Below are 27,103 nucleotides of genomic sequence, written 5' to 3'. Positions count from 1 at the left end.
CGGCCGCCTGCCTGCCATCAAGTCTGCGCTTGCAGAAAACTCAACAAGTAATCAGGGAGGCTGTGTCAAGTGAGAAACACTCAACTACATAACTATTTGCCAAACAGGCTTTGCGATTCCATGAATCTGTATGCAGAATCTGCTTTCAGATGGGAACAAGCAGTGGAGGATGTGGACTTGGATTTAGCTCGATGGATACACACAGACTGGGATTTTTAAACTGCACAGCAATATTTATTTTTTTCCAGCTTCAAAAACATCCCTTTAGTATTTTCTTCCCTAGACTGGTTCTCTTTAATATCCCTCCTCTTTTAAAGTCACACGGCAAAGCAATTTAAAAACTTCACTCTTGAAATAAAGGATAATTTAAGCAAAAAAGGAAAAAAACAAAAAAAAACTTTCTAAACAAACTTATGTCATGTATCTTTCAAGCCTGATCAGTTTTATATGTCCAGGGGGTCGTTTAATGGAACTAGTAGGTCTGTTGTTTTTTTTTTTTATTTTATTTTTTATTTGTGTGTCTGTAGTAATCTGCATCAGTTTCCTCTACAATAAGGCGGAGAATGTCGCCTTGACTCTGGTGACGCGCCTAGAAAAGTAATCATGATTTCTCATCTTAAGCATGGTCTGTGGTAAGTCCCATCGGATCAGGAGAGGTGGAATGACTGTTGTCCTTCGCGTGCAGCAATTAACAGTTTCTCACGCATAATCTCAATGCTAGAATAGTCTGGCAGCTTAAGGTAGTTGACGCAAGTCATAACGGAGGGCAAGAAATCATCTGGGTTTTCGGTGGATTCAAAAGTCTTGCGGACTATGGTGAGTGGAGGGTTTAAGCTCCGAAAGCCTATAGTAAAGAGAAAATACAGAAACATTATATACACATCCTTAGCTCCTGTCAATATGCAGACTGGGACATCAGACAGGATGGATTTCACCTGGCCGTGTGCCTTGCTACTACGGAAAGAAAAGGAGCCACTTGTATGTGGCAGTCACTCTTCCCATATTAAAATGCATATTGTGGTCTAATAGCCATTGATTAGGTCTGTATGGGCAAAATATGGTTGGTCATGGTCATGTACACCCAACAGACCTTATTAAATTTATTTGTTAAAAAGGCAGCACTGCTATCAGAATTGCACATTTAGCTGTAGATAACGACTGATCGTTTACCAGAGAATTTTACAATCAGAGTTCACCAATCAGACAGTAAAGTTGGCCACACACACACAGTTGTGGCCAAAAAGTGACAATTTTTTTTTCTTTTTTTACAAAGTTTGCTGCTGCTTTAGTGTTTTTTACATCTATTAATTTACATTTAAACTGCAAGATGATCGTGAACGAGTATTGTTAAAACACTCGTTTCATGATTATCTTGCCATGTAGACAGGCTGCCAATGACCTGATGGACAAGCAAAACGGTCTCTTATGCAGCGCAAATGATCATCGTTCTTGGTGGTACATCATCCTGTATAAACAGAATTCGCACTGCCAAGAATAATGGCAGCCTATGTGCACAGAGCAATCTAGCATAGATCACTCTGCACATTGATAACTTTGGTCTGCCTGTGTAAACAGGCGTTTAATGTAAATGTTTACCGTAGCGCCGGTTGGTCTGTGGAAATGGGACTTTCAGTCAGATGACAGCAACCAGTTCTTGACATTTATCACTATTTAGGTATTTTGGTTGTCTACCAGCTTTTTGAGGATTGACCACAGGTTCTCAATACAATGGAGATCGGGGGCAGTTCATCATAATCCTTCTTCCAGATGTTCAAAACAATCTGCGGGGGCTTCAGAGAATGTGACTTGCAGGAAGTACAGGGATTGGACTGCAGTACAGTTATTTTCTCTGATGAAGACCCCTTCAGACAGTTTGGGTCAACTGGAAGAAACTGCAAAAGAAAAGGTGATTGCTAACATGAGTCCTGTGTCATGCTCACAGTAAAGCATCCCGAGACCATTCATGAGTGAGGGCTTTTCATCCATGGAGGGGCTAATTTTGCCTTCTATCACTGCCATGAATAAAGAATGGGATCTAATCATCCTCCAAGAGCAACTTCTCCCAACGATCCAGGAGCAAATTGGTGTTGAACAATGCTTTTTCCAACATGATCGAGACATCTCACAAGGGAAAAGTGATAACTAAGTGGCTCGGTGAAAGAAACATTGAAATTTTAGGTCCATGGCCAGGAAACGTCACAGATTTCAATCTCATTGAGAATCTGTGGTCAATCCTCAAAAAGCAGTAGGACAAATAAACACCAAAATTGGGGTTTATCACAAGAACTGGGTAGATAACGTGCTGTCATCAGTCAGGATCTAGCCCAGAAGCGGATAACCAGCTGCCAGGGCTAAGGGCAGAAGTCTTGAAAAATAAGGGTCAACCCTGTAAATATTGATTCTCTACATAAACTTGATGCATTTGTCAAGAAAAGATAAAAACGTATCAAATGGTGATAATTGTACTTCAGTAACCAGAGAAACATCTGAGTAATATCTAAAAGCAAAGCAGCTAACTATGAAAACCAAAAATTTGTCGGTCTCAAAACTTTTGGCCACGACTATACATAGCCAGAGGAAGACAGTCATTCCTCCCCACCTACAATACACATATATGCTCAGTCACGTGTACACATGTTATCAAAGGGGACCTCTACCATAGATTTCTCTTGTAAAAACATTAAATCCAAAATGAAAGATTCCCTCTCGGCCCTCCATCGTCTGATGGACAGAGGGTTGTGGGACACACTCACATACACATTGTATGATGGACTGGGGTCACAGAAATCTGAGGGTTCAGCTGACATTCATTTCATATGTATGACCACCATAAAGCCACAAACGATTAATGCATGTTAGATTAGTTAGATTTGTCTGAATATTAAATGATCAAAGCAAAATCTGACATCCTCACCTCCAACTGGCAGTCTTGGGCTCCCCGTGACAAACTGGAGGAAAAGTCTCTGCTGCTCATGGTCAAAACTGCTGAGGATTTCAAAGAGAAATTTCACAGCGCGACTGCAAGAGAATTGAAGGACATATTACAGTAAGGTAATAATGCTGAAGCAGAATATGCACTAACATACCAAAATATACAGGTTTTCTGCTGACCTATCATGTGTATATCCGTGGTCAGGCCTACAGCACTCCATCAGAGTCTTCACATCCCAAGGATCGGCCTTGCTGCCACAGAGAAGCTGATCCAGCTGTTGAGAAGGCAATGATATAGATATCAGACGACCCAAGCCGTGTGTAAGGAAATGCGTTTCTTTACAATAATTGAGTAACAATATACAGATCAATCACAAAAGTCATGGATTGCATTGGGATCTGTAGAAATAAGTCATTGTAATTTCATCACTATGTTAAAAACAAAAAAAAACAGCAAATCACTGAAAATGTTGCCAGAACACATTACCATATGCGGCAGCATAATGTGCCAAAAAAAATAGAATAAAGCAAAAATTACAAACCTCCTCTGGGTAAAAATACTGCAGGTGGTTGAGAGGGAAGACCGATTCAAAGCCGTCTCTAAAGGAGTCAAACTGTCTGGAGACGCCTTCATTCAATGCCCAATAAATGACCAGCTGCAAAAAAACAAAAAACCCAGAATGATGCATGTAATCCTCTGGTTACCATATGCTTTGGATGCCAGCTCCTTCCATAATTATTTGCCAGTGCCCTAGACAGGACGATGTATCCCACCGCTAAATGAGATAAACCAGCAGCCATCTGCATGCTGTGCTACATTCCTATTACATCTGGCCACAAAGCAGACTGCGCTCAACGCAGACGCTACTGATACCGAGGGTAGAAGCATCCGCTATAAATACAAGTAGAACACTTCTCAAACTACCCAAAGTGGGTTTAACCCAAATCCTGAGGTCATCGCGTAACCCAAATTGTAATCTGCCTGCTTCACAATTGTGTAGCTCCATGGTAAAATACAGCCATTTCCGGCTGGGGGAGATCAAGGACGTCTGATGTTCTGGAAACACGTCTTATATACAGCTTTAGTATTCAGAGAACTGCTAGATCTGCAGCAGAGAGAACTGCAGCAAGCAGCCCAGCAAGTGACACATTGCTGGAATCAGTGTCTCTGCCTCTACATCATAAAATGAACCCCCCAAATACACCTGGCATAGTGCTGTTCATGAAGCATTGATTGAACATAGTCTGTGCCATTATCAGGTTCTTCTCGATAACTGATGTCTGGAGATATGTATTGTATATTCCTGGCAGGGGTGTTGTATGCATGGACAATAATGCAGAAATACTATAAAAGGCCGGATAGACTGGATGTGAACTTGGCCAAGAGCAATGGAGGAGTCAATGGTAGTGAGTTTTGCAGACAGTAATAGGTGTACAGATTAGCAAAATTAAATATAGGCCAAGTACTGACCATCACATATCGCTTACTTGAGATTTGATGATATTTCCTCAAGGTTCATTTCACTTACCCGCACATATTCATCTAGATTGTGAATCGTGACAGGCACATCCTTCCCTCCCTTCTTCAACTCAATATTGGGAAATCCTGGTAGTGTGAAGTCCAGCCCCAGGTCTTCTATAGAGCAGCCATTCATATTCAAACTTTCAAGTGCAAATTGCAGACTCTCTTTGGTCTACAATGAAGCAGACACAGGAGGGTTAAAGGGGTTATGCTGTTCTAAAAATTAAAGAGTGTGTCCTTATAATGGGCCATCAATGTTACCTTGGTGAAGGTGCGGAGCCTCAGCTCTGACAATGCCGGCTTAAATCACAATTGGGACACAGCGCTTGCAAGAGCGCCGCTTCCCTTTAAACAGCTGATCTGCAATACCACAAACAACCTATAGACAGGTGTGGTGCTGTGTTTTTTTTTGTAAAGAACATAACCATGTGTGTTTATAACCCGGCACAACTTTTTTACCATAGTCATCAAAACTAACTCACTATACTTCTGTTACATCTGACAGTCAGTAACGCAGTCGGTATAATACGTACAGATGCCACCTGGTGGCGATGTGTAGGGACTTCCACACTATCATTTAGACACACAGCCTTCATCTTCATTTACTGTATAAACCAAGTAGCATACACAAAGCAGAGGTCACATTTATACAGATCTCCATATTGACACATAATTGTAATTCCTGTCTGAAGCCACAAAAAAAAAGAAAAAAAGTGATTGTCAGAAGCCCCTACTGTGCCATTAAGTATAATGGGGCAGACTGCGTCACTTCTCACTCCAGTCCGGCAGGGTCAGACACCATAGCGTGGTACATTATGGATGTGTGTCCGCCTACAAAGATGGACACGGCAGGAACCAAGTCCGCAGTGACTGGTCTGTCTGATTATACTGAATGGCTCAGTCCGGGCTTCTGTCAAGGTTTTGGGGATTTATATAGAAATCCCAATGCATTGCTCAGTGTGGGGAACTGTATATATGTGAATAGAAGCCTCTCACAGATGCCAAAAAGCAGTATTTGTCATCCATTGTGTCTCATTATAAAAAAAAAAAAAAAAAAAAAAAAAAGCATGATCTACTTTTTTTTTTTTACAAAATATCATTGTGTGGAAAACCATAGCCTACTGCTCTTGTCCATAACGCCTGAGTAACAGCTTATTTAGAAGTCAGTGATTTCTCTTGTAAGCAAAAAACGATCAGTTTCAGATCAGTGACAGAGTATCAGAGTTTCATCAGTTTTCCTTGGATGAAAAAAAAAAAAAAAATTAAAAACAAAAACTAATGGAGGTTTCTTAAGGTTCTCACACCAAACAAACAGTCTGTGAAAAACAAGCCGCACACGGATGGCATCAGAGTGCAGTCACATATTTAACAAGGACCTATAGACTAGTATTGGCGAGTTTGATCCAAGACTTGGAACAATATTGGACAAGTCTCCATGCTACAGGGGGTGGGGGATCAGACATGTGAGCTACCCCACAGACTATCATAAGTACGAGAGCTATCCATGAAAAAAAACACTGACCGAACTTGGATGAGAAAAAAAACAACATATGAATGAGCCAAAGTACTGACGGGTACTGGCCTATTGGGGTAAAGTATCACTACAGAGCAGTGTGGCATGCATGTCAGCGAAGTCCCACTGTGCATGCACTTCACAAATGTGCTGTGACCCTAGCTGTAATGTATTTAACAAATGTTTTCTGTATCTGAATTGGCTTCCTCGCCAGCATTATTTTGCATGTAACCATTTTCTCTATCTGTAAAAAGTTTGCAGTACGAGTCTGAAACAGTAATGGATTAAGTAAAAAGCAATGATCTGCAGTTCAGCTAATAAAATGATGTTACTATCGATAGAGAAGGACACAAGGAAGGTGCCAGATTAGCATGTTTATGAGGTTGTCCATAGGAAGTAGATTTAACAGATGGTTACACGTATATTACAACTTGAATGCCTAGAAATAATTACCAGTGCCTTATCCTGTTCCAGTCTTTTCTTCTGCCTCACAATTTCTTCCAGATGATACACAGATTTTGCCACCACTGGGTCAATATTGACCATATCATGTGAGGCCAAGGAGGATTCCTGTCTTAACATCCATTTGTAAAATGGGAGTCCAAGAGGAATGTCCACCTATGGAATAAACACTTGTGGGTTAGATATGCCAAGTGCACTAGGCTAATGGGGGACACATGCAGGTGGGCAGCAGACACGGTTCTATGTAATAACTATATAGACATATTGAACATGCAGAATTTTTTTGTTCCTGAACAGGCTGCTGGAGCAGAACCAATGAGCAGGAGACTTGCATTACCCGATGGCGTAGATTTGCTCACACGGCTAGAGGCCAGTTCGCACTCACCAGTCTGAAGTCCATGATGGCTTTGGCCATTAGTTTCCCAAGAAAACGGAACTTCATTTTCACTTTAGCGATATGTGCTGGCTTAGCAGTCCGACCAAAGGGGAGAGCAAACAGACCCTGCATGTTGTGAACGTACTTGGTCCCTTCTTGACTTCCTAAAAAGCAAATTTTTTTTTTTTTTTTTTTTAAGCATTATATTCAGGTGGTCTGCTAGCAATACCCTAGATCTATCAGGTCTCAACTAGACGGAAAATAAACTCCTCCAATATGAAATAAGCTGACCGATTGTAAAACACAGCACAAGGCACTCCCAGTGGCCATCAATATGGCCCCAAGCTGACCTGAATAACAATGAGGACTTTCCTATTTACCTTTAGGATTAGCGAGTGTGATTTCTTCACCTCTCCATAGGCCAAGGTCAGCTCTTTGTAATTCCTGAGATACAAGTGCATAAAACTCCAAAGTGGGTCCCAATCCAGTTCCAACCTAAAAATGACAACCCGCATGTCAAAAGCAGAAAAAAATAAAAGGTATCGCCACATACACCTTTTAACAAGTCTAACGGTCCGATTCTCCGGGCACACACAATCATAAGTATAAGTCAGGCAGCATATTGAAAACAAATCCATCCACAGGGTAGGTGATAACTTCCTGATCGGTGGCGGTAAGACTGCGGTGACCTGCACAAATATGCAGAAAGGGAATTTTTTATATCCAAAACAGGAACTTTTATCCCAAGTACAAAAAAATAACTAAAATAAAAAAGAGTGTCAGGTCATATACCGGACGATCGATACATTCATTCTCTATGAGACTGGCCCAAACAGCAGAGCACAGTGCTCGGCGGCCCCACTGGAAATTAATGGAGTGCTGTTCGAGCATAAGCACTGCTACTCTAATTCTAAAAGTGCGCTCTTTCTGCTGATCGGTGCAGGTCCCAGCGGTCAGACCCGACTGATCAACAAGTCGTCACCTATCCAAAGGATTGTCCAGTTTAAATACATTAAGCTTGATTTCCTTATAGAGCTACTTCGCATCTTCATTTGATGCTTCAGGATACCTTATTTGTGGCTGCACTATGCACATATAAAACAGGAACTATAAGAGGTCACGTACTTCATTCTCGTACTGGATCTCCAGCATCGCTCGTGAGCTTCCTAGATCCTGCATCACAGATTCAGCTTGCTTCAGGAGCTCCTCTCTATTCACAGTGCGCTAGAAGAGAAATGACAGGAGTGCTGTGTTCAGCCAGCTGGAGAACCGCACATTAACCCCGCTCATCTTCTGCCTACAGTGCTGGTGAAACTTCAAAAAGGACATTGCTAGTAGTAATACGAGCAGCTCTAAATTAACCAGCCAGAGACTGGTGTGGTGTGATCTGTTTCTTTAACTGGATTAAGTGCAGCAGCCCATTCCCCCAAATCTTACTTTTTTCCTGTCCAGTCGAGGGGCCACTCTGCTGTCCTGAGAATCTGACTGGTTGATTTCGGGGTTCGTGTCAAGCAGCCTCTGCATTGCCCGATCTCGGTCAAATGCGGTCACGTAGAACAACATTTGTCGTGTGTCAAACGGAAAGAAGAATGGGCTGAAAAGAAAACATTAAACACATTATATAAAAATCATGGCCACAAACCCAACTGCAAAACTGAAGTTTTTGACAGCCAAGAAGCAAAACTGAACAAATCAAGTTAGTGCATCCTAATGTACCTTATTTTTCGGACTATAAGACGCACTTTTTTCCTCCAAAATTTTGGAGGAAAGTGGGGGGGGGGGGTGTCTAATAGTCCGATATACATAAATACTGTGGTAGTGGGGGAAGCGACAGTGGCAGAGTAGCGGTGCACAGGAGGAAGCAGCCGCCTGCTGCAGCCTACACAGTGCCCGTTACTAAAGAAAATGAATATTCACTGCTCCCCACACCTTAATAACCGGCACACTGTGCCCGCAGCACGGCTCCTGGTAAATATGGCACCCTTCATCCCTGTATGTATGGCCCCCGTCGTCCCAGTATGTATGCCCCCCCCCCCCCCCCCTGATCCCAGTCGCGCTGCACAGAAAAAAAATAAACTTTCATACTCCCCTCCTCTCTCCTCCAGCGCGGTGTCTCGCTCTGTGACGGAATAGTCACTGCTCCCCACACCAGGACTCTGTGTGGGGAGCAGTGACTATTCATTCTCCCTAATGGAGCGCACACTGTACCTGCAGAGCGGCTCCTGATGCGCTCGGCTGTCAGTGCGCCCGCTATTAAAGGCCATGAATATTCACCACTCCCACGGGTTGAAGGGGGCCATACATACAGGGATGAAGGATGAGGGGGGACCATACATACAGGGATGAAGGATGAGGGGAGGCCATACATACAGGGATGAAGAGTGCCATACATACCAGGAAGAGGGATGAAGGTGCCATACATACCAGGATGTGTGTGAGGGGGGACCATACATACCAGGATGAAGGGTGCCATACATATCAGGAAGAGGGATGAAGGGGCCATGCATACCAGGACGGGGGACTGGGGTGCCATGCATACCAGGATGGGGATGAGGGCCACGTATAACAGGAAGAAGGGGGCCATATATTCCAGGATGGGGGATATTAACAGAATTGAAGGACATTACCCCTATAACAGTGTCAGCAGCAGACCTGCTCCCCCTTAACAGGGCATCATGACCACATTTTTTGCTTAATTTTTTTTTCTATTTTCCCTCTCTAAAACCTAGGTGCGTCTTATGGTCCGATGCGTCTCCGAAAAATATGGTATACCGGGATCATCGTTAAATTAAAGACTTATAAATATTTCCAAAATCTATTACATATCATGATAGTATACAAAGAAAAAAATGGAGTTTATTGAATGCACCGAAGGCAGCGACCAAGCAATTGGTGTGGTATCTGAAAATTCATGGCATGTCTCAAAATGTCACATAAGCTACTGGCAGCAATACAAGAACTTACCAGCTTTTCCCGAGCTCTGTTAACCAAGTGGGTATATTCCCTGTCATGATAACCAGAGGATCTTGCAGCTGTCTGTTTGCCTTTGCAGTCAATTTGCTATTGATAAACTCTGATGTGGGAATAATCTCTCGGCAGACCGCATTCTATGCGGAAACATAGTGTTAGTATCCTAATAATGTACCATAAAGAGCACAACAAAGCCCCCTCCAATGTCAGTACTTGGGAAATCACTAACAGTGTGCATACTTGCAAGTGTCTGATCTTGTCAACATTAAAAGAAACTTTCAAGAGAAATGTACAAATATATTTATATACAACCCCCATATAACTTGTACCATGGCTAATCTGCTTAAAAAAAAAATAGTCCCTAATTATTAAACATTACATTAAGAAGAGCTAGTTTAAACAAAAAGCCCAGTTAATATAGTTAAATGTAAACCTGCAAATTAACTTACATCAAACAGGTAATACCAGTATCTGCTGATGGCATGAAGAACCCTTAGAAGAATCACAACATCAAGGGAGGGGTCATCAAAAGTGATATTTTCAGGTGGGGAGGAGATGAGGTAATTGTCTAAAGGATTAGCAATTTTTGGGCAAACTCCATCTGTATACAGAGTAAAAAAAATAAATAATTTTTTTATTGAAATTTTCGTGAAAAATAAGAACAAACAAAGGGATTTTCTTCTTAACAAGAATTTTATAGTCTATATAAATTTGCCAACCGTCAAGTCCCATAGTTGTCAGTTTCAAGAAACATGCTGATCCTGTTTCCAGAGCTGTCAGATAATACAGATAAGCAACATAGTGCAATGCTCCCATTGATGTCAGCCGTAACCTTACCGTGCCACAGTTCATCATGTTTCTTTGAATTTCTAGGAGATGTTTTGGTTGGTGCAGTCTGGGCACGACCTCGCTTGCCACCTACTGTATCCTTTGTGCTCTCCTCTTCTTCTCTAACTGGTTTGTACCTGCAATCAACAGATAATGCTGAGGTCGCTCTCTAATGTGAAAGGAATGTAAAAAAACAAAATTGATGTATTCCAACAAAGCTGCATATACAGGAGGCCAGTACCAGATAGTGTGGGTCTTGGTCCAGATACCAGCTCTTCCTAGAGGATTACTCTCATCATCTGTAGACTCTCTTTCCTCCTCGGTCTGTATGCTATACTGTCTCACTGCTTGGTACACGGTCATGTTGTAAGGTAGTAAGTGATCGCCTATGTAGAACTGCAGCCTGTGTCGTACATTTCCTGAATTCAAAAACTGAGCAGCCTGGGGAAGACAATACCGGAGACATTTTGTTACGGCTACGGCCAGTCTGACAGAAGAAAAGATATAAGATATACAGTAATCTACAGGAATAATCCCAAATGCCACTAACTGATAGGAGGTAATTACTGAATCTGATAACCTGCATACGTGGAGTATGAAACGGATGAAGGTCTGTCTGGACCCATGTAAGGCACAGACGTATACTTTTTCTGTAAATAGGTGCTTCATGACTAATCGCATTATCTTACCAATGATTCATCAATTTCTTCATCAGATCCATCATCATCACTGTCCTCGTCGTCTTCTCTTACTCTGCCATAACCTAAAATTACAAAAAAGAAAAAGAAAAAACTCCATGAAAGACTTGTGTGAAATGTGCAAAATCAAAAACCTAATTAAAGCATCCAAGACTCTAAGACACAAGTTAGTGAGAAATGAGTACTTACCTCTGACCACCAGATACCTCTCGATCGCTTGAACAAGAGCCAGGGGATCTATCTTAACAGGGCCACCTTTCCACTGCTTTACATTAGTGCATTCTGGATGTCTTTGTAGTTGACATTTCAGCTGATGAGTATTGAAAAACTTTAGAGCTTGAGACCCTCTGGCAATGAAGAGAAAGATAAAATAAATTATACCACCACAGAGGAGAAAAAGAAGTCTAAGACTATTTACACGGCCATCATGGTTTATGTCTCTACAGGAGCCACAGATCTGTTTTGCAGCTAATCCCATTGACATAATAACTAGGCCTCGCTCCTGGTCATCAAATAGCAAATTAAATTTCAGGATCTTAAATTATTTTGTTCTGCACCTTATCAATATAGTAATTAAGACTGAAAGTGATGAAGTTTTAATAGTTTAACCCAACACGCAGATGATTGAATGGATAATGCAGTCACTTAGAAATCCTTACAGTGCTACCTACCTGCTCCCTGTACCATTACCGCTTGGAAAGTCATGCACTTTAACTGGGAACTGCTCCATCTGGCTGAGGCAGTTATTCATCTTGTGTACCAGTGCCAGCAAATGCCCATTTTCCGTCAGCTCTACCCTTCCCAGCGGCTCCTCTCCTGGAAGCTGTAATGTAGAGCGAAAAACATTAATCCTTTCTGCAACACCCAGAACCACTGGGTACAGTAATGGAGGTATAGAAAGGACTCTAGGACTACAAGGTAGATAAGTTCTGCAATGCGTTTCCAGACTGAGAAAGGAAAGATAACAGAGAAGGTTTGCAGGAAGGATGATGCGTTTCTCAACTTAAAGAGATATTCCTATCTCAGCAAGTTAACACCTACCACTGGATGCGGATTACTGAGGGTCAGAGCTGGGACCCTCAATGATGCAGAGAAGGGGACTGAAACGCACTGTACTTTACCATATCCAGTAGTCCTATAGACACCGACTGGAACATTTCAGAGACCAGTCGCAGGACTGGATAGGAATAAAACTTTTAATGTATTTCTTATAAAACTGAACTTATCATACAATGTGTTATAGCACTACCCGAGTCATGTAATATTGCTTTCCTCCTTTGCTGCCATCAATCTACCTTTGAGCTTAAAGGATGTCTGGTCCCAATATATTGAGGACCTCCCCAGGCAGAGGTCATCAGGTAGAACAGTTAGGGTATGTGCGCACCATTACTATATGCTTGCAGAAATTTCTGCAGTGTTTCTGCACCTCTTGGCATCAAAAACGCTGTGGAAATTCCACAGGTTTTTAATGCGTTTTTTCCAATGCATTGTATTGGAAAAACACAGGCAAATCCACACAAAGAATGGACATGCTGCTTATTTAAATGCACATGAAACCCGGTCAGAAAAATTCCTGATCATGTGCACAGATCTTCCAAATTCTCATAGAAAATGCGGGGATAAGGTTTGCAATGCGTTTTTGGGGCCAATTACAGGCAAATTTACCGCATCAGAAGCGCACAAGAACGCACCGTGTGCACATACCCTAATAATGCACAGCTCCCGTCAGTCGCTGCCGGGTATTGTTGATCAACTCCTCTTCTCTAGAACAGGACCTGTTCTGCCGTAACGGTCAGTATCTGCTATACAATGGAGCTGCACATTGCATCTCTGTTCAGTGTGTTTATACCCGGCCACCGAAGGATAGCTCATCGACATCTTGTGATCAGACAACTATTAACATGTGTGATTTTATTATAAATAAAAAGATTATTATTATACTGTATTTCTGACAACTACAGCAATCTAGATGTGGTTGTCATACAGTTAATCTCCAGCAACCACTCTACGCTCATTGGCTGCAATAACAGAACATGCGGGGGAAAAAAAATTCTCGTGACATACCGGAGAACCAAAGAAAACATGCAGGAATCTTTTTAGTCGAATATCTCTGCTAACAGCATCTTTTTCACTCTTAGAAGTCAAGTACAGAAGCAGTTGTTTCACAAAACCACTGTGCTGGATTTCAAAGGAAGAAACATCCGACTCGGAGACAATGCTCCGGATTTCTACAAGGCATTCAACGCCACCATCCACCTGGGTAAAGAAAAGAACATGAATAAATCTTGCCATTTACAGTAGTAAAAGCACAATATTAAAAAACCTGTATTACATTTTTTGACCAGATTAAAAATTAACCCCTTCATGACATGACGCAAATATACGTCCTATGTCATGTCCTTGCTTTTGATGCAGACTCACACACTGTGCATCTTACCCCTTTAATCAGCCATCCTGTGCCTTTAACAGCTGCAGGGGGGGCGATTAAAGTTAGTAAAAATATGAAAAAAAAATAGTTTTTGCCACATTAAAAATAAAAATACACATATTTGGTATTGCTGCGTTCAGAAATGTCCGATCAAAATAGAAAATAAATTAGAGGGACAAAAACTGCCAGAATTATGATTTTCTTTTTTGGCCGCCGCAACATAGCAATAAAAGGCAATCAAAACATTGCATCTACCCCAAAATGGTATCAGTAAAAACGTCAACCAAGGGGGAAAAAAAAACAAGGCATCACCCAGCCCCATATCCCCAAAAAATGAAAACGCTATGGGTCTTCGTAAATGGTGGTTAAAAAAAAAAACAAAAAAACACTATACGTTTGGTATCTGCGTACTATCCTGGAGAATCATATGCTAGGTTAGCTTTACCATATAGTGGATGTGGTAAATATATAAAAAAAAAAAATTGTGAAATTGCACTTTTAATGCAATTTCACCACACTTGGAATATTTTTTCCCCATTTTCCAGTACACTTTATGGTAAAATGAATGGCATCATTCAGAAGTACAACTCGTCCCTCAAGAAACAAGCCCTCATACAGCTATACTGACTGAAAAATGGAAAAAAAAAGTGTGGCTCTTGGAAGGAGAGGAAAAGAAAAAAACAAAAACAAAAAAACAACAGGAAATGGCCCAGGGGTGAAACCACTTTCCTAAAAAATACATGCAACATTCCCTGTATGCTGTTTCACAAGGAAGATAACTGCTTATAAAGCATTGTTTCATCATGTCAACCGTTTTCCATATAACTACAATGAACATGGAAGAGCTGGTAAAGTCTGACTGACCAGGATCTTTCATGTCCTCATTAATATATTTCTCCTTAAAATATGGTACTAGCCACAGCATCGCCCCACAGCTGACCGATGGGGATTTAGCACAGGTTATATATTAATTTACAAAAAGCTTTCAGGTTTCATTTACAGAAAAGTTTGGTTTTCGCACCTGAAGGTTGAGCTGCTCTGTAGCGTTGCAGAGTCTCTGAAGTACATTTAGTGCAGGATTGCTGCCATCCATATTCTCAGAGCTGAAATATCGTTCCACAAACTTATGTGCCTGCTCCTTGATCCATCCACGAATTCGCTCTCTATAAACAATGTTGGGGTGAAAAAAAAACAAAACAATTACCCAAAACCATCAAAGGAAATTTATATAAGTAAAAACACATTGAGCTCGATACATCAAGACTGCCAGTGTTCACTCCGGCCTTTAGGAGCAGGGCTTTGATCAGGAGCAAACAACAAGTGGTGTGCACCCCTGTGTGCGCCTCGCCACAAAGTCTACTCCAGTACCTGCTGGAGTATGATCTGTGGGGTAGCGAACGCCACCTCTCATCCTTATTTTTATAAGTGGCAGTCAATAACCCCTCATCGTGCCCCAGCTGCGCCCAATATATCAGAGCGTGGTGTGAAAATGCCAAAATTTGCATAATTTTAGCGCAGCATCGAGCTGCGCATCAAAGCCCAATTTATTTTCCAGTCTGATGTGATGCAAGGTGTCAATTACAGTGAAAGATTATTGTACCTGTTGTTTGAGATGGTATCCTTGGAAGCTGTTCTCGCCAAGCCACTAACTCCTGCCGTCCGCGCTGGCTCTATATTGTTGCTATTTGACTGTGTGCTCAATCTGCCCCAGGTTTTTGGATTTAAGCTAGCCAGAAATGAGGATTTTGGGGACTGTGTGGCTGTTGGGCTTTTCGCTAAAATGATCAGAAGACACCATGAAAAGTTAGCGTCAAGAGAATATTTAAACAATAAGATTTAGTAAACTGCTTAAAGGGAACCTGTCATGTTCCCAAAAGCTATTAACTTGCAGACACAGGGTTATTCTAAAGGTTAATATTCCAATGTTGCCCAGCCATTGCACTGAAAATGCAATTATTGGGAGGAAGTAAACACCGCTCGCAGTGGCCACAGTGAATGGCAACTGTAAAACACACCCCAGCACTTTTATTGAAGGCTCAATCAGCACAGATATGTAGAGTGAGCCAAAGAGCTGGGGCATGCGTACAGCTACCGCTCACCATACCGTGACTGAAGCCGCTCTGGCACAACTATAACTGAAAGCTGGAGGCTCATGGTAGGAATAAAGTTCATCACCTCTCGGTATCTGTACCTTCAGCCCGGTGACCAGACACCATTGTAATACTATTAACCTGCAGATTGGCTCTAAGTCTGCAGGTTAATAGCATTTGGGAACTAGGCAGGTTCACAGTAAAAGGTTATTTTCTTCCATCTTCAGCTTCCTGGTTGCCAATGGGGCAGTGTGCTTCTGAAGAGTGACAGCTCAGGTCAACAGCAGGACACAGATCGTTTGCATTCAGCATGGGAGGGCGCATAATCCAGGGGCAGCTTTGCCTCTACAGCATTGGAGGAGCACTAAAGCTGGTGAGATCTAGTGATCCGCCCAGCTTCACAGTAGCACTTGTAATGCTCTATAAGGCCACGGCCCTACTATTAGTATTTGGTCAGTATTTTTTCTCAGGAGTGGGAGCCAAAACCAGGAGTGGGTGATAAATGCAGAATTGGTAACTTGTTTCTATTTCCTTTTCTCTAATTGTTCCTCACCTAGTTTTGGCTCCCACTCCTGAGAAAAAAATACTGACCACATACTGATAGTAGGGCCGTGGCCTTAGAAAGAGCTTGCAAGAATGCACGCTCCTGGCAGAGGAAACCAGCCATAGCTAAAAGACTGCAGACGAGGAAGGTAACCTAGATAATACAACTAAAAATCATTCCATTCTTGAGAACAGAGAGGATTGCTAACAAGAGGAAAGTTGCAAAGCACTTTGTGATACTTTGGACTTAACTTTTTAAATGGGTAAAATTTAAAAAATTACTTTTAGTTTTGCCAATTTCAATAAAAAAATAAAATGCAACAAAACTGACATTTTTCACAAAGATCCAAAACAAGCAGTACCTTGATTGTCCGCTTTGTCTTCATCCCTTGGTGGAGAGTATTTTGGCCTCCTTGGCCCACGTTTTGGCATCCTTTTCCTCTTCAAAACATCACTAAGTCGACTACAGCATGAAACAGTGATAGATTACTAGACATACCATGAAAGCCATAGTGATCTAACAAATTTCTTTTACTTCCATACATGCAATGGAAGAACATACTGTGTCTCCCCATGCTAAGAATAATTTGCAGAGACATTTTACACATTACATCTTAACTTTTTCTCACCCTTGTGGGCTAAGGTCTAAGGAGTCATCTCTGTGCTGCAGGCTTGGAGACCCGAGGTCCGCTGCTGTATTTCCAGATGCGGTGCCACTTCCAGTGTTTATGGTTGCTGCACTTGCGAGGGATCCAGACCCATTGGTGCAGACCTTTGGTGGACTTGTTAAAAGTGTTTCTGACTCGGCCAAGTTCTTTACTTGATGCATGACACCTTGGAGTAGATGTAAAGAAAGCTTCATACACCAATTTGAAAATAAAAAGGGGGAAAGAAAGCTATATGCAGACAAGCTGAAACATGAGCAAAACAAGCAAAGTTTCCATGTTGTCTGATCTAGCCAAAAAGTGAAGCATAGTGAAATTACACAATCCATAAAAAGTTCCAATGAAGCAAATTACCTTCCCTCCTAAAGTACACGCTGAATATATCCGGCAATTTTTGCATCAATATCTCAGCCATCTGAAGAGCTCCGACCACTATTTTGAGGTCCTGACTTGACAACATGGATGCAATGTGACTAGAGTGGAAAAAGAAGAGAATACAAAAATAAAAATCTGTCTATTGCTAAATTAAGTAAGAAACACATGTTCAAATAGCTAGCAAAATCATGTTTTTTCAGAATGCAATTAATTTATTACACACTCGCTTAAAAAGGGAATCTGTGACCAGATTTTTGAGAACCCATTTGAGTACTGCATGATGTAGGGGCAGAGACTCAGATTTCAGTGAGGTATCACTTACTTTACTGAATGCTGAGCTCTGTATGACCCGCCCACACCACTAATTGCCAGCTTTCTGCCTATGCACAGTGCACACATTGGCAGCTTTCGGCCTATGCACACAAAGCTGCCAATTAGTGGTGGAGGGGTGGTTGGACTACATGGCACCAGGCCAAGTAGTCTTCTACTTATAATATAGTGATTCTAAAGTACAGCAAGAAGCCCAGTAAGTGTCATCGCTGGAATTAGGATCTCCAACCCTACATCATGCTGCTCTCAGATTAGAGATGGCAAAAACCTGGTGACAGATTCCCTTTAAAGAGAAGTGTAAACCATGAAATCTGGCCTATTTAAGACCATTAAAGTAAACAAAACCATTGGTTGGGTGCCTACGTATTAATCACCCAAGTGCTGTTGCAGGTTTACAACTTTGGAGAAGATAAGAGGGGGGGGGGGGGGTCCAAGTCAAATTAAATCCAGATACAATAAGAATTCATACTTCTCAAAAGCATTTTTTTTTTAGTTTTTAAAAATAGAATTTTACAAGTCGTACCTGGACACAGCATGGTTTCTTAATACATCTTTTAGGAGCTCAGCATCAGCAAAATAAATTATCCTAAGGATTGCTCTAAGGCACTTGTGTCTGACAGCGGGTCCCGCCGAAGAGCTATACACTTCATAAAGCACTCCAAACAAGGTCTTAATAAAAGACTTCGCCAGCTCAGGGTCCTCTTTCATCAACTGCGCCCTGGCATCATCTCTTTTTAGCTCAGAATGACCACCTATGATTACAAAGGAGAAAAAGTCAGAAACTGGCTGACAATAAAAGGTAAAACTCTTTTCAGAACACCGTATGGTTGAGTAAAAAAAGAATAGATCACCAGACGCAGATCAATTCATATCAATTACAAAGACCGACAGTAGAATTCTATTTACTAAACAAAAACCAATGCAGGGGGAACACTTAAAAGATTTAAGACCATCACGGACAATATTTTTTTATGGACACATTGGAAACCCACAAATTAAAAGTGATGTGTGTCAACAGCCCATAATTCGGATATGAAGACATCAGCGGCATTTTTATAGACTGTCCTGGAAATTCTGGACGGTTGGCAGCCCTAAAGCCAGTCCTTGCTGGAGTAACATATGTGTCATAGGGAACGCCACCACTCGTCATGACTCTGACCACTTTGTCAGAGCTGGGCGAAAATGGTGAGAAAGCCAAAAGGTTGCAGATTTTTAGTGCAGCAGCCAGTCGCGGCAAAATTGTGTGACTTTTCAAAGCTTTTTATGCCAGAATACTGATTGAACAAACAATAAACCACACCCTTGGAAACACAAAAAGTGAAAAAAATAAAACAAAATTGAAATACAAAACCTAAAAATAAAAGAAAAGATGACTAAATATTTCAACACTAGAAGTGTGTAGTATATGATGTATAAATAATGAAAACCTGTGTGAAACTAAATTAGAAAAGACAAGACTCCAATTAGACAAATCTGATTCCCATGAGCCATGGCCAGGAATACTTACTAGTGTTAGCATTGGCTAAAGGGTTAGGTTTTCTCTGAATGGCGCGTGCAGTTCCGGTATCCTCGTTGATTTGCTGCATAGAATTAAAATCAATAGTATAAACACGCCCCAGTGTAGACAAACTTATTTCATCCTCACCAACCTGATGGGCTGCCTGAGAACACAGATATAAAACAGAGAGATAATCCTTGAATAGAAAACACATAACTTCATCACGCACAATGCTAGACTGTGTTTTGTCTTCTCTAGGTGATCAAAACGTCAGCATAAAACTATGGCGCAGCCAATGTCATCCACCGGGAACGCCACTTCAGGAGGAGAGCAAATAATGTATTTTCTGGGGGGCCCCGAATTGACTAAGCTGGTGTTGTCCCTTTAAGAGCTATGCACTATGACTCCAATATTCATCTCATCTGCTGTCTAATATTTATGGATATGGCAGCAGCAAGAACGTCGTCTTGCCATCTCCTGAGCACTTGTGTTAGAATGGTATAGATATCTGAAGATTGATGACTGTTAATACATAAACATGATTTTCTCTCTATGTGAAGTGGAGGATTGCAGAATAAAACAAATAATGACAACAGGTTGGCCTTTTAAAAAAAAAAAAATAAATAAATAAAATTCTTGAAGAGCAAAGCAAAAATCTGTGAAAAAAAAAATTAAAGTGCAAGTAGCTCTGGGTTGGGATCAGAGAGTATTGTATAATCATGCCTGTAACTAAAATATCTCTGGTTACCCACCTAAGGAGGACAAAACATGGTCTATTGTTATTTATGCTGCTGAACATACACAGACATGCAGAAACATGGCAGCATACTGATGAGTGGTGGAGAGTCAAACACACATGCATTTACCCCGGAAAAAGCTGAGGATTTATGGCACACCAGCCACTGCTAAAAATGCCACAGAGGGAACCAGTCAGGACTAGGGATGATTGGGTTCGACCAAACTTTAGGCTAAAGTTTGGTTTGGGTACCAAAACTCTGCTCGAACCAGAACCCCATAGAAGTCAATGGGGACCTGAACGTTCCTGTAAAATGGTCTCGCTCTCAACAGTACAACAGACTTCCGGCAGAAGCCAGTGTTCAGAGCTCTGCACTGGACGCTAGGTGTCTGGTACGAACCCTGAACTTTACAGTTCTGGTTCACTCATCTCTACACAGGACTATTTTACTACAGAAAGTAGTGGTATTGCTGTACAAGTCCTAGTGCCACAATATAAAATACACCTGTAATAATCTGACATGCCAGCACCGAAATCAAGCTTTAGGACACGTGCACATGTTGATTGAGCTTTTTTTTTGGAGTTTTTTTTACCTCAGTATTTATAAGCCAAAACCAGGAGTGGAACAATCAGAGGAAAAGTAGAATAGGAACACGTCACCACTTCTGTATTTATCACCCACTCCTGGTTTTGGCTCTCAGATACTGAGGAAAAACACTCTTGGGCTTTTTGATAAAATGATCAGAAGACACCAAAATACTGAACGTGTGAACATGGCCTTAAAGTCACATGCAAATTAACCTGAAAGTGTACTGGGGGGAGGTGGGGTTGTAATTTGCATAGTACTTATTTTTTCGGACTATAAGACGCACCTAAGACAAAACAAACTGTACCATAAGACGCAGCCCAGGTTTAGACAGTAGAAATTAGGAAAAACATTTTTTCCTATTGAAACTTCCCCCTGGCGGTGTGAAGGTGTCATGATCACCAATTTTAATGCACTGGGGTAGAAAAGGAAGGCAATAAATCTATTGTTAGTATATCTTTGTTTTGTGTATTATATACACACACATCCCTTAGAGTTGATTCCAGGCATGTGACAATTACATGACCTGAGAGCTCCTGGAGCTGGTCAGGGGGAAGGTCCTTTAGCGGCTCCGCTCCTGTAGCCTCCGTGCAGGTCCCAGTAACTTTCCTCTCCTGCTCTGCCCCGATCACATAGATCAGCGTGGGGCAGGAGGAGAGACAGCAGATCTCTGTTATTGTGCAGGACGCGGTGTCTGCGTTCTCCTCTATCACAAACTATTTTCGGACTATAGTAAGGAAAACTAATAAGAGTGTACGTCTTACAGTAAGAAACAAAACAGTACTTTAAAAGCTTGATTTCTCAGCACTGTCACATCAGAGTATTACTAGATAGTTGTTTATATTGTTGCACTAGGACCTACCACTAGATTATGTTGTAAAATCGTCCTGACAGGTTCCATCCAAAGCCGAGAAGTAGCCACTCTACACATTGTATTATAGATTATTAGGAATTGGTGAATATAATGAAACTAGCCCTATCCGCCACAACACCATCCTAAATTTACAGAAAATCATGCGAAACAGAATACATTCACGGACCAGACCAACTGTGCCAGGTACTTCAGAAGTTCTGTAATACAATGTAAAAAGCGGCTCCAAACTGTGTGCACGCCCAATCTCTTACTACAAGTCACGATATTCCACTTATATCAGCAGCAAAGCACGCCATATTCCCTTTATAGAAATGATCATGCCACAATCCAGAGAAAGAACAGTCACGATAAAGAGATAAAGCCAGTGGAAGGATGGGTAGTGTAAGAGGTGACAATGGTCAGGCAAGACCCTGCTAGCAAAATAATTTTATATAAAACACACAATATACATGGACATGGATATAAATGTTTGAGAAAAACATGCATGGCCTTTAGCATTATAGACTCCATGACAAAACAACAGTTACCTCTATGATTCGACTGTCAATACGGCTGTATGGGTGCCAGAGCCCACGATCGTCCCTCCACTGCCAAATGGCCCCGTCAGTGTTTTGGGCATTTCCTTTCTTTAACATTGTATCAACAGCAAATATTCCTTCTTTTGGTAAACATGGCATCAGTTCACTGCAGCAAGTAAGTGGTTATGCAAGTTATTTCTGCATCCATAAAACTGAAACAGCTATTCATATTGAAGGAGCCACAATAAAGCAGCAATAAATATCAGCAAGGTCAAAGAAAAGGTTAATACATAGCAAGGTCAAAGAAAAGGTTAATACGTACCATATAAGAGAAGTCAGCTCATACAATTCTTGAGGACTCCTAGGGACCAGGTCAATTTGCTCCAGGCAACTACCATTGGAAGCCCCACACAAAAGGAAGTGAAGAGTTTCTGCTATGTCTGAAATTAACAATATGAATTTATAGTACTAAGAAAGGTGTGCACAGAAAAATATATGCAGGGTAATGTTTACTATGTATCCTGACATCATACATAGAGACCGAATGAGTGCGAAAGCAAGGAGTGGATTCAATAGAAATGGGAAACAGGAAGGACGGATTTCTCCTTTCTGATGGATTCACCTCTGGCTTTGGCTTAAAGGGAACCTGTCACGTTGTACATGCAGTCCGATGTGTGAACAGCGTGGTATGGAGGAGAGAAGATGAGAAGAATGATATATAGGTTTGTGAGGAAAAGATCAAGTCCAACTTGTATTTTATTCATTGAAATCGCTAGTGAAATGCAAAGTTTACGGACACTTTTCCTGCAAAAATGTACATCAATCTGATCAGCTCCTCCTGCCGGCAGATCAGATATAATTTACAACATGACAAGTTTCCTTTCAAATAAAGAATAGTGGAGAAGCGAGCTGAGTATATACTTTGTTTCATGAGCTGCACGGCCAGCGTGGGGCAGTTTGAGCACATCAAGGAGAACATCCTGACGACCATGATGAACATGCCCGAGCTCAAGATTGGTGGTGTCACTACCAAAAGTTGCTGAATGTTGGTGAGCAGGTCTTTGGAAGCCACTTGCTGGAGAAGGTTCTGTATGAGAGAAGGAAAAATGAAACAGCTTAGAACAAAAACACAAATACAAAAGCCCAATGCAATCGTGGTACTTTTATTACAAGTGCATCTTTATAAAGCATAATAAGGCTATGTGCCTACGATGCAGAAATGCTGCATATTTTTTCCGCATCTCCCTGGCAGGAAAAACTTATGCGGATTTTACATGCATTTTTCCTGCCAGGTAGAAGCGTTTGTCAAGTGTTTTTGCATCCATTTCTGCATGCGAGTTATCAAGCGCTTTTAGCATCACTTGGAAAGTGCTTGACAACTTGGTCACACTATATAAAGCCATGCAAACGGCATGGATTTATATAGTGTGACCAAGTAATAGTTAAAGAATAAGAATGCTAAAAAATAAAGATTATACTTACCTTCCGATGGCCCCCGGTGTTTTCTCCGCTTCGTCCGTTCTGTTGTATGGCTTGCGGTGGTGTGAAAGGACCTGCCACATCATTTAGTCATGTGACAGGTCACGCGACCGTTGACTGTCAAATGACGTCATGGCAGGTCCTTCACACCACCGCGAGCCATACAACAGACCGGACGCAGCGGAGAAAACACCGGGGGTCATCGGAAGGTAAGTATAATCTTTATTTTTTATTTTAAATTATCTTTTTTTTAACAGGTTCTATGGTACCAGAGTCTGGATGAGAGTCTCCTCTTCTCCAAACCCGGGTACCATTCGCACAGTAAATCGCAAAATATCCGCTTGTGCACATGTGCTCATACGGATATCATGCGTTTCAATGCAAGTTAATGGCGGCAATTACGCTGCGTGTCCACAAAATTAATGGACATGCTGCATATTTTTCCCGCAATGATAATCCGAGGGAAATTTCCGCAGCAAGTGCACAGCACATGCGGATTATCATTGGGGACCATGGGGCACGTATTACCAAGCAGAAATTGCGTGGCAAAAATGCTTGAAAAACGCATAGTGGGCACACAGCCTAAAGGCAGTGAAATTCAACAAATGAACACAGAACAGCAATAAGCAAGCCCAATGATATTGTAAGAAAAAAAAAATGAAATTAAATCCAGACATCTTTTGACATTAAATGAAACTAAAGAAAAAAGATTTCTACTGATCGTGCTTTGGTCTACTCACAACACCACAGCATATATCAAAAGGGTGAAACACAGGATCTTGTCTTTTTTCAACCTTGCTGCCTATGTAAGGAATGGTGTTCAATATCAGTCCACATTGACTAATCCCCTTCAACCGCCTAGTGATTTTCCATTTTTTTTATTTTTACTTAAATATGGCCATGTGAGGGCTTGTTTTTTGAGGGGAGAGTAATACTTCTGAATGACACCATTGATTTTACCATATAGTGTACTGGAAAACGGGAAAAAAATTGCAAGTGTGGTGAAATTGCAAAAGTGCAATTCCACAATTGTCTTTTTTTTTTATTAACCATGTTCACTAAATGGTAAAACTGACCCGACAATAGGATTCTCCAGGTCAGTACGAGTATGCAGGCTCTTTTTTTCAGTGGTGAAAAAAAAAATGTTGCCATTTTCCGAGACGCGAAGCAGCTGGGTGATGGCTTATTTTTTGCGCCCTGAGCTGACTTTTATTGATACTATTTTGGGGTACATATGATGTTTTGATAACAAGTTAAATAAAATGCAATAGCAGGCTAAAATAATTTAACTTGTTAACAGTCGCGGTGGATCCCAGATCCACCCACGGAAATTAGAGGCACATAACAGCAGATCAGATCAACTGTCATGTTCAGAAAGATGTGAGCTCAGCGCAGGAGCACGCATAAAATGAAGGGACATGACCTTGGATGTACCTATATGTCCAAGGTCGTGAAGGGGTTAAAAAAAAAAAGAAAAAAGAAAGACTTCCCCCAGAAAGTACAAACCATATAGAACGAACTCCAGGTAAAACTTACCTCTTCATGCTGGAAATTATCTACCAGACGTGCAAAACAGAGGCAAGTGCTTTCAACGGATTTCTTATCCTACAAAGAGAAAAAAATATATTAATGCGTCATCTCACATATGCATGTCTGGTATGAATCCAACAGGTGTCCTCGACAGCAGCAGTTTATAAAAAATGTATGGGAAGCCTGTGCTTAAACTGTCCTGTTGCTGCAGAGACCAAATAAACACACGAGAACTTGCTTTAAAGCATCACTCCAGTGTATTTTTTCCATTACTGGAGTGGTGCATCACATCTAAGGTATCTGCCCCTACTCTCATACTTACTGTCTGTGTGACCTGCTGGCTGCTCCAGTGTTTGCTGAAGCGAGCCAGAGGAAGACAGCATAATGTAAAAAATCCCTGAATGGTAAGGTAAGTGTATAAAGGCCCCGTCACACTAAGCGACGCTACAGTGATCCCGACAACGATATGACCTGTCAGGGATCGTTGCTGCGTCGCTATGTGGTCGCTGGTGAGATGTCAAACAGTCAGATCTTCCCAACGACGCAGCAACGATCTGTATAACGATGCACGCCTATGTGTTTCTGTGTCTGAGTCGTCAACAAGGTCGTTGGTAAGGTGTCAAACACACCGATGCATGCTGTCCAGCAGGGCCTCAACGATCAAAGAAATGTCCAGACCATTCCGACACGACCAGCGATCTCACAGCAGGGACCTGGTCGCTGCTACGTGTCAAACGTAGCGAGATCGCCAATGAGGTCGCTGGTGCGTCACAAAACTTGTGACTCAGCAGCGATCTCGCTTAGTGTGACGGGGGCTTAAGGATTTAAATTTTGCAGTAGTTCATTAGCAAAGCTCCTGTTGTAGTAATTACACAGTGTTAAATTCTAGTGATAAGAACAGACTAAACACAGTCAGCAAAAACATGAACTGTTGCCTAACTGTAGTTCACAAGTACAGCTTGTAAATAAAGTGCATAGTGCAATCATATGAATAGGTAATGGTTATAGTATATTACCTTAGGCACAGACCACCATCACACAGAGGGAAAGTAAAGTATCACGCCTCCCTCGTCCCGACGCAGTTTCGCTTTCATGCCCCGTTTGATGGTGGTCTATGCCTAAGGTAATGTACCGGTTATCATTGACCTGCTTTTTTTCCATATTTCATGCTGCTATTATAACCATTACCTATTCATATGATTGCACTATGCACTTTATTTACAAGCTGTACTTGTGAACTACGGTTAGACAACAGTTCATGTTTTTGCAGCTTTGTGTAGTCTGTTCTTATCACTAGAATTCAACACTATGTAATTACTACAAGATCTTTGCTAATGAACAACTGCAAAATTTAAATCCTTATACTCTTACTTTACCATTCAGGGATTTTTTACATCATTCTGTCTCCCTCTTATTGGAGGTTCCTTTGACCTGTTTTTATTAATTTGTCATGATTTTATTGTTGTGCATTAATAAATGTTATATCTTATATTCAACCTACAGTCTCTTTACTGCTGCAGCCTTTCCCGTGGCTGATACGGGTACATTAGAATAATTTCGGAAGCATGAACAATGCGCGTTTTGGCCAATAGGCAGGTTTTCCTACTCACAAAAATTTATAAAACATTAGAGAAAAAAAAAGTTAAGGGATAAAAAGGAAATGATAATGCTAGAAAAAAAAAAAAAAAAAAAAAAAAAAGAGTATAGAAATTCTTACCTGATGTGTTAATCTCTGAGTCAGCAGCGGCAGAGAATCCGCAACAAAGTGAAACTCATCTGGACTGATGCTCTGGCAGCAGTTGGCTGCTATGGCTAAAGCGTTCCTCTGAGCATTGATGCTGAAGAACTCTAGATATAGGAGGCAGTCGGCAAGTCCTCCCTGTGAAATAAGCGTTCATCAGTGATCGGTAACCATTTATAAACTAACAGTATGGCAAGATGCAAAGCTGAGCTGCGGTGCAGCCTCTGTAGTGGTACTCACAGCCTGCAGGATGGCTTTACTGTGCCTGCGGGATAACATTTCAAGAGCAGTGAGAGCCTGTTCTGCTACATCAATGCACTGAATCACTTGCAACTGAAGGTTAAAAGAAGAAAAAGAAAAGAAAGATGGTTATTCCACTATGTTGTGTGTCTTTAAACCTGCACATCCAT

General features: G+C 41.4%; 1 protein-coding gene across 8 annotated transcripts in view; it reads right to left on the bottom strand.

Annotated features, from left to right (window-relative positions):
* Positions 1–212: 212 nt before the first annotated feature.
* The window catches only part of TRIP12 (thyroid hormone receptor interactor 12), a 103,890-nt gene continuing 76,999 nt past the window's right edge, over positions 213–27,103 (bottom strand). For 5 of the 8 annotated variants that reach the window (XM_073674403.1, XM_073674402.1, XM_073674404.1 and 2 more), the window contains 31 exons: positions 26,934–27,026; positions 26,670–26,831; positions 24,959–25,027; positions 22,865–23,030; positions 22,266–22,383; positions 21,953–22,109; positions 19,239–19,392; positions 18,255–18,483; positions 17,381–17,499; positions 16,991–17,195; positions 16,724–16,824; positions 15,329–15,503; positions 14,750–14,891; positions 13,365–13,556; positions 11,972–12,123; positions 11,490–11,647; positions 11,292–11,365; positions 10,844–11,043; positions 10,612–10,739; positions 10,224–10,375; positions 9,769–9,911; positions 8,242–8,398; positions 7,930–8,028; positions 7,185–7,299; positions 6,814–6,968; positions 6,420–6,584; positions 4,461–4,625; positions 3,474–3,587; positions 3,112–3,206; positions 2,915–3,018; positions 213–844 (listed from right to left, as the gene is read on the bottom strand). In XM_073674403.1, the coding sequence (XP_073530504.1) occupies positions 648–844; positions 2,915–3,018; positions 3,112–3,206; positions 3,474–3,587; positions 4,461–4,625; positions 6,420–6,584; positions 6,814–6,968; positions 7,185–7,299; positions 7,930–8,028; positions 8,242–8,398; positions 9,769–9,911; positions 10,224–10,375; positions 10,612–10,739; positions 10,844–11,043; positions 11,292–11,365; positions 11,490–11,647; positions 11,972–12,123; positions 13,365–13,556; positions 14,750–14,891; positions 15,329–15,503; positions 16,724–16,824; positions 16,991–17,195; positions 17,381–17,499; positions 18,255–18,483; positions 19,239–19,392; positions 21,953–22,109; positions 22,266–22,383; positions 22,865–23,030; positions 24,959–25,027; positions 26,670–26,831; positions 26,934–27,026 (4,455 nt within the window). In that variant the 3' untranslated portion in view covers positions 213–647. The remainder of the gene's footprint in view (positions 845–2,914; positions 3,019–3,111; positions 3,207–3,473; positions 3,588–4,460; positions 4,626–6,419; positions 6,585–6,813; positions 6,969–7,184; positions 7,300–7,929; positions 8,029–8,241; positions 8,399–9,768; positions 9,912–10,223; positions 10,376–10,611; positions 10,740–10,843; positions 11,044–11,291; positions 11,366–11,489; positions 11,648–11,971; positions 12,124–13,364; positions 13,557–14,749; positions 14,892–15,328; positions 15,504–16,723; positions 16,825–16,990; positions 17,196–17,380; positions 17,500–18,254; positions 18,484–19,238; positions 19,393–21,952; positions 22,110–22,265; positions 22,384–22,864; positions 23,031–24,958; positions 25,028–26,669; positions 26,832–26,933; positions 27,027–27,103) is intronic. The other 3 variants (XM_073674405.1, XM_073674406.1, XM_073674409.1) reach the window with 1 other exon arrangement.

This window comes from Phyllobates terribilis, unplaced genomic scaffold (genome assembly GCF_046119375.1).
Source record: "Phyllobates terribilis strain yellow unplaced genomic scaffold, ASM4611937v1 Scaffold_3__8_contigs__length_932513732, whole genome shotgun sequence".
Taxonomy (NCBI): domain Eukaryota; kingdom Metazoa; phylum Chordata; class Amphibia; order Anura; family Dendrobatidae; genus Phyllobates; species Phyllobates terribilis.
Note: the sequence above shows the minus strand (reverse complement) of the source record. Positions and strands in the feature narration are given on the sequence as shown.